The sequence below is a fragment of the Sinocyclocheilus anshuiensis genome, unplaced genomic scaffold (genome assembly GCF_001515605.1).
Source record: "Sinocyclocheilus anshuiensis isolate Anshui unplaced genomic scaffold, SAMN03320099.WGS_v1.1 scaffold1625, whole genome shotgun sequence".
NCBI lineage: Eukaryota > Metazoa > Chordata > Actinopteri > Cypriniformes > Cyprinidae > Sinocyclocheilus > Sinocyclocheilus anshuiensis.
This window is the reverse complement of record NW_015539802.1, coordinates 716,046-723,612: the sequence shown is the minus strand read 5'-3', so window position 1 is coordinate 723,612 and position 7,567 is coordinate 716,046. Positions and strand designations below refer to the sequence as shown.

The 7,567-nt window shown below is 34.2% G+C and overlaps 1 protein-coding gene across 1 annotated transcript in view; it reads right to left on the bottom strand.

Annotated features, from left to right (window-relative positions):
• LOC107683884 (solute carrier family 12 member 5-like) overlaps positions 1-7,567 on the bottom strand; it is a 59,476-nt gene that overhangs the window by 6,784 nt on the left and 45,125 nt on the right. Inside the window, exons 15-19 of the mRNA XM_016479943.1 lie at positions 2,881-2,979; positions 2,497-2,616; positions 1,359-1,463; positions 1,058-1,226; positions 780-975 (exon numbers count right to left, since the gene is read on the bottom strand). Of these exons, the coding sequence (XP_016335429.1) occupies positions 780-975; positions 1,058-1,226; positions 1,359-1,463; positions 2,497-2,616; positions 2,881-2,979 (689 nt within the window). The remainder of the gene's footprint in view (positions 1-779; positions 976-1,057; positions 1,227-1,358; positions 1,464-2,496; positions 2,617-2,880; positions 2,980-7,567) is intronic.

The window sequence follows — 7,567 nt, the reverse complement described above, 5'->3', positions numbered from 1 at the left end:
GGCTGACTCTTAACTTTTATAAAGAATATCTCTTTGGATTTGAGACTTTAGTCTTTGCAACTTTACAGATCTTCTTTATGCACCAAGAGCTTGTAACACTCCAAAGAGAAAGGAAAACTTGAAATCGCATCATATGACCCCTTTAAACAATTATCTTGTCTGTTTTAATTGTCTTCAAAATTTAAACCATTAAGCTTTTATGTGGATGAAAGACTGCAGGGAGCCCTTAAAGCTTCTCTTTTGTTGATTCATGCTTCTCATTACAAGTTTTTGAAGATGGTTGTTGCAGGTTTCCCTCCCAAATGCATGTCAAAGCAGCCCAAAATTAGAGCGGACGCAAAGATGGACAGTTTGCATCTGGCGGATCATAAGCTGCTCATGTGTAAAAGCACAGTACACTGAAAAAATGTAACATCTAAATTTACTGGTTTAATAAAAAAAATGGATCACTAAATCAACCAAAATACATTCATTTATATCAACAAAATGAATGCTATTTTGATTAACTGTTCAGCCCTAGTCATAGACATGTATGTAGTTAATATTCATCTATGTAGATATCTGTCTTTATCATTGCTCATAACAGACAGTTTACAATCTTTTGTGTGAGCATAGCTTTACTGCTTGATAACATAGGATTATCAAGCAGTAAAGCTATACGCTGCAACAAAAGTCATGAAAACATGGGTAAAAAGTTAATTGACTAGATATCAGAGGCTGTGCTCTCTTTGCCACACTGTCCAAACTAATCCAAGTCCATGTCTCGTCTTTTGTCTTACCAATGAAGTTCCTGCAGCGGTGGTGCTCCTCAGCCTGTTTCCAGTTCCTAGGGAAGCTGACCAGAACTGTGTTGTGATGGAGGCCGCCTAGACCTCCAGCCTGGATCAGGTGTGAGGTGGCGTCCCGCAGGTTAGAAGAGATCACAACCTGACTGAATCCCTTCACCTTCTCGACCTCCATCAGCTTCCTTAGGGACTGAGAGAGATGGAGCTTATTAGTGTCTAATTTCTTCAGGAGCTCAGGCTTTGATCCTGTGTGTGTGTGTGTGTGTGCGTACTTGGTCTCCTTTCTGCGCCTGTGGTTGGTTGTTTAAGTAGGTGCCCTCCACACACGCTCCCACGATGGTCAAGCCTTTGCCCGCTTTCAGCTGACTGGTCAGCGACAGCAGTCGAGGCTGCTCTACGTTCTGCTCCACATCCAGACTCATGAGCACCAGAATCTGGGGCCTGGAAGATTGATAACATTTAAAAAAATGCTAAATACATTCTCAATATTTTGGATGAATGTAATTTTACATGTGACAACCATACACTGCTTGTTTGTTGTGTGAAGAGGCATATTACTGATCAGTCACTGACCTCCAGTTTTTAGTGTGAGGAGGACCTTCCTCCAGCCTCATCAGAGCATAGCGGGCGGCACTCAGAGAAATGCCACGAATCCCATCGCCCCACTCTTTCTCTGCCCTACAGAGAGGAAATACACATTTGGTAATTCAACTTTCTGTGGATCGGGTGTTCAAACTATGCCCAAGTTATAACTTTTAGATGTTACCAATGTTTAACACAATAATTTGATGATATTACCGTTTTATTCAGCTTTTTGAAGTCTGAAATCAGGATATTACCGAACAATTATTTTACATCACTGTTTTTAACAAGAAATAAAAAAGAAAGAAAGGTTTATACATTTAACATTAATAGATACTGAAATATGCTGTCAAGTTAATCAAACTGAACTATTGTTTAAAAGTTTGGGGTCAAAACAATTTTTTTAATTAATACTTTTATTCAGCAAAGATGCTTTGAATTATTATTAAAAGTAGACGGTAAAGTTATTTAAAATGTGACAAAAGATTTCTATTCATCAAAGGATCCTAAAAAATGCATTATGGTTAAGCAGCACCTACGATAATAATAACTTATTAGAATGATTTCACTGTGACACTGAAGACTGGAGTCATGATGCTGAAAATTTTGTTTTGATATCACAGGGATAAATAAAATGTTAAAATATATTAAAATAGAGAACACTTATTTTAAATTGTAATAATATTTCACGTTATTAGTGTTTTACTGTATTTTTGATTAATTAAATACAGCCTTGGTGAGCATAAAAGAAAAAAGAAATCATACTGACCCTAAACATTTGATATTTTAATAATTTACTACATTTCTATGATTATATTTCAGGAAGAGGGACCCTCAAGGTTATCACTTTTCACAGGCCAAAATTTAGATTTACATAAGTGATGATCATTCATCAACAATCTTCCACTAATAATCATCTAAAACTACAGTATATACATTTACAGTGAATAATTACTCCGCTGCATTCGTCAGGCCTTTAAATAAATCCTTATGAAAAAACCTAATAGCTGTACAGACAATAATGCCTTTTCTGCCAAGAGTGAGATTGATCTAGTTAGTGTGAAACTCATTAGGTTTTTTCCTTTTTTCTCCTGTCGCCTCCTCCTGAGGCTCATTTAGGTTTGCTTACCCGCAGAATTCGATGTATTTGTAGATGCAGCTGGCGATTACCATGGCAACAATGGCGTAGTACCAGGAGCAGAGGAACATCAGGGTAAGACACAAGCTCATGCCCAACAGTGACAGAGCCCTGGAGAGACATCACAGGCCATCTCATGCTCATTTGTCCAGCTGTGATTTTAGTGTCAGCTGTGTTTACAGTAATAATGAGAACCACCACAGATGATCTTAGCGGTGGAAGAAGGACTTATTTATGTGGTGTGATACATCTGTTTGCCTTCATTTAAGACTTTCAACTTTCATCCCCTCAAACTAATAATTTTGTAAACAAACACACTTTCTGTTCTGTCAGGGACACAAAGCTAAGGGAGCAGGTGTTTGTGTGTGTTCGTACCAGTGGTAGAATTTAAAGCGCGGCCTCCAGTTCGGGGTCCTGAGGAGCGTCTGCAGCGCACAGGCCAGATTTACAAACATGTAGCACATCAGGAAGAACCTGTGGGGAAAACAGATAAAAACTCATCTGTATATGTAATAAAGAGATATACCGCCCCCTTGGAAGTTTTCATGTTTTGTTTTGCAGTAATGAACCACTATATACAGTGGGTACGGAAAGTATTCAGACCCCCTTCAATTTTTCACTCTTTGTTATATTGCAGCCATTTGCTAAAATCATTTAAGTTAATTTTTTTTCCTCATTAATGTACACACAGCACCCCATATTGACAGAAAAACACAGAATTGTTGACATTTTTGCAGATTTATTAAAAAAGAAAAACTGAAATATCACATGGTCCTAAGTATTCAGATGGCTGCAATATAACAAAGAGTGAAAAATTTAAGGGGGTCTGAATACTTTCCGTACCCACTGTATGTATATATACAGTATGTATGTATGTACTTACTTATATTTATATAATATTCTATGTCAAACCAAAAACACACATGGACAACTTTTATTATAGTTACTAAACACAGATTAGTTTGCATTTAGAAGGTAGAATTAAACGACAGTACAATTTTATATTTGTTTCCCATTTAAAAAGTAAATGTTTACTTTAAAATAATAATAATAATATAATGAAATAAAATATTCCGAAGACAATTTTTTTATATTATATTTCAAAATTTCAAAATGCTGGGCAAAATGCTATAATATTTAAAAATGCTAATATATTTAAATAAATAATATATGACATTTTTAGATAATGTTTTATAATAATTTAAAACGTTTCCAATAATATTAACAAAACAATATTTTTAATTAATTGTTCATTATAATTCAAAAAGAAAACAATATATTTTTTAAATAATTTATAATAGTTTTTAAATAATATTTTAAAATAATAATACAATTAAAGAAAGCATACTTAAGGATAGGCTGGAAGATACTTGGATGAATGAAAGGCCATCAGTGGATTATGATGCTTTTTGCAGCCAAATCGTGTAGTTATGGCATCTACCAGCGGGGACTAACTGGCTCATGCCAGATGTTGACCTCTTAATTGAAGCCTCTTGACTTCACACAAGTGATCTCCATTTAACTACCTAGGCTTTAAAAACCAATGGGCTGCATTAGTGATAGTTTATGTGTTTCATATTAAAGGTGCTGAACATTTATGCATTCAATTATTCTGGATTTTATGTTATTTATGTAATATATTTTAATTATATTAGACCACTTTGTCCAGATCTGTTTGAAATCAAAGACCAGTCAGAAGCAAAAAAAGACAAATGAAGCCCACTGTGTTTTAAAGTGGGGAGAAAAAACCCCAAAGCATGACAAAGTCCACACTTTTATCAGCTGTACATTTGTAATGCATATCTGCAAAGGTTATAAGGGGGGATGTAGTGTTAGCAAATACAAAGTGCTGAATTAATGGTATTTTATTGTGTTATATACCTGTAAATAAGTTTAGGAATTATTGAAGAACAGGCTTTTAGAAAAGAGGCTATTCAGCATAGTTAAGAAGTTTTATAGTTTTATATATTACAGCAATAGAGACAGTTTATTGCTGTTGTTTCTCTGGGAGTCATAAAGAATAAGGTGCGCTGTGTATTTTTTTGGGAGTGTTACTTACATGGACAGAATGGGAGCGACTGCATCCAGCGAGGCGATGAGGATGCCAATCTCACAGATGCAGGCCGTCAGGAGGAGAGCCCATGTAGGTTCACCATTAGCTTTGCCATGACCAAACGCCTGTCAAATACAGAATATGATCAGGTTAGCATGATCACTTAGTATGATCAAGTATCGAAGCATCAACAGATGTAGAGACGTACCCTGAGGAAAGGAATGATGCCGTCTCGGGCGATAGCCTGAAGGAGACGGGGCGCTCCTGTCAAACTCTGAAGCCCTGCCCCACAGGTGGAGAAGAAAGAGCCGAACACAATGACCCAGGGCGAGGGCCATGCCAGGGTGCCAATAACCAAGTTACCGTTGACACCTTCCCCAAATCTGTGTGTTTAAAACAGTGTTGTTATTGTTTATATTGCAATACTATCAAAAATTATTTTTTCCTAACTGAAAGCTGAAATAACAAAATAATATATATAAATATATATATAAATTTAAACTTAAAAGACAATTAGAAATATGACAAAAATGTAAGTTTAAATACTAAAATTACTAAAACTAAAACTGAAATAAAACAATCAGAAAATAAAGATACATAGAAATATTTGAACAACGTAATAAAAATGACAAACATAAAATTACTAAACTAAATAAATTAAAATAAATTGAAATCTATATGTTTAGAAGAGTGTTATTATTGTTAACTAATAGTATTAAAAATCATTTTCATTAATTGAAAAATCTGAAATAATATAAATATATAAATATTAGATGAAAATGTAAGAAATGTTAGAAAATGAAAAGAAAATTAGAAATGTTCCCTTGGCAATTAGCTGAAATAAAATAAAGTTTGTTTAAGTTTAAATATTAAAAATACTAAAACTAAAATGGAAATAAAAATAAATTAAAGCTAAATAGAAATATTTGAACAAAAACTAATTAAAAAAAATGACAAAAGCACATAACAAAATCACTGAAAGTAAACTAAAATTAAAATGAAAACTGAGATCTTTGTGTTTAGAACTGTGTTATTATTGTTAACTAATAGTATTAAAGGCATTTTTGTTAAATTGAAATGAGGCTGAAATAAAATAAAATAAAAACCTTAAATGAAACCTTAAATGGAAATCAGAAATGTTGCCTTGGCAATTAACTGAAATAAAATAAAGTTTAAGTTTAAACATTAAAAAGTATATAAAACTGAAATAAAAGCTAAATATAAATATTTAAACAAAAAACAATAAATTACAAAAGCATATAAAAAAATAAAATGAATTAAAATGAAAGTGAAAACTGAAAAAATTAAAATGAAAGGTAATTCAAAATATCAATAAATGCCATATTAGTATATAAATACAGACAAACACAGTTGGGTTTCCATGCTTTATGGGGACATTTCATTGGCGTAATGGTTTTTATACTGTAGAAACTGTATTTTCTATCGTCCTACACCAACCCTACACCTAAACCTACCCCTCACAGAAAACTTTTTAGCTTTTCAAAAATCTTCATTCTGTATGATTTATAAGCTTGTTTCCTCATGGGGACCAAAAAATGTCCCCACAAGGACAAGGATTTTGGATATTGCTATCTTTGTTGGGGCATTTTGCCCCATAACGTAGGGTTTCCCCAGACCACACACACACATTTTTTTTTGTTAATTATTCAGCTGAGCTGAAAAGTGCTCACTTAATTCTCAATTCATTTGGAGGCTATACTGAATCCAAAGTGAATCCAAAATAGAGTTACAGACTCACTTGTCCCTCAAAACGACTCCGTCCACACAGGCTCCAAACAGAATCACACTAGACATGTCTGAGAGAGCAAAAATTTAGGAGAATGACACAAAGCAGCAAAAAGGCATTCACCCTATTTCAGCTATTTTTCCCACAGATGGAAACATCAAGTCTTATGATTTTATCACTGTCGTTTCCTGGATATCCAATTACACTGTATTCTGTACATTCCAAGATGTGCAGTTCTGCATTGTGTGAAAGTCACGGCTCATTTATTTATGCAAAGCTGGAGCAGTTTATTGCCTTCGGAGTAAAGGATACAGATGATGGAGGTGGTTGTGATGGCCATGATGGTTCCAATTGGGATGGACTTCTGAGCATCCTGCAGGTCACCAGAACGGTTCGAACCAGCCATGATACCTGTGACACACACATACTGTACATATTATATCTAGAAACACTGGTGTTTGTGGGTCAGCTTCTGCCTGGATTGAAGGGATATTATGAGAACAAATATTATGAGAACAAAAAATGATCTTTTACTGTTTTTACTGAACATAAAAAAGACAAATGCATAAGTAAGATTAAAATTAATGTTACCTTACATTTAAAAAAAGGCCATAATACACATTATACAGACCAAAACTAGACATTTATGTGAATAATTCCCCTACTAATGATCGAACTGTTGTACTGACCTGTGACAGAGGGGAAGTAGATGCCAACCAGCAGGGTGAAGAAGCTGGTGATATCAGCCAGGACGTATCGGTTAGTGTTGGTTTCTGGGGCCTCAGGGTCGAGTACTGCTGGTATACCTCGCTTCTCTAACATTGAATTTTTCTCCATAAAGGTACTGAAGAGGTTTTCTGTAAAGAACAAACAAACAAACAAACAAAAAAAGACTCAATTTTTTCCATGCAATTTTAAAACAGAATTCCATAAAATACACAACGAGTACATTCATTTTGAACATTACATTTAAATAATCCTATTATTTTCACCAAGATTTAGTCATTTTATTTTAAATGTAATTTATTCCTGTGATGCAAAGCTGCAATTTTTCAGCATCATTACTCCAGTCTTCAGTGTCACATGATCCTTCAGAAATCATTCTAAAATGCTGATTTGCTGCTCAAGAAACATTTCTTATTATTAGCAATGTTGAAAACAGTTGCGCTGCACGATATGTTTGTGAAACCGTGATACATTTTATTTTTCAGGATTCACAGATGAATAGAAAGTTCAAAAGAACAGCATTTATTTGTAATAGA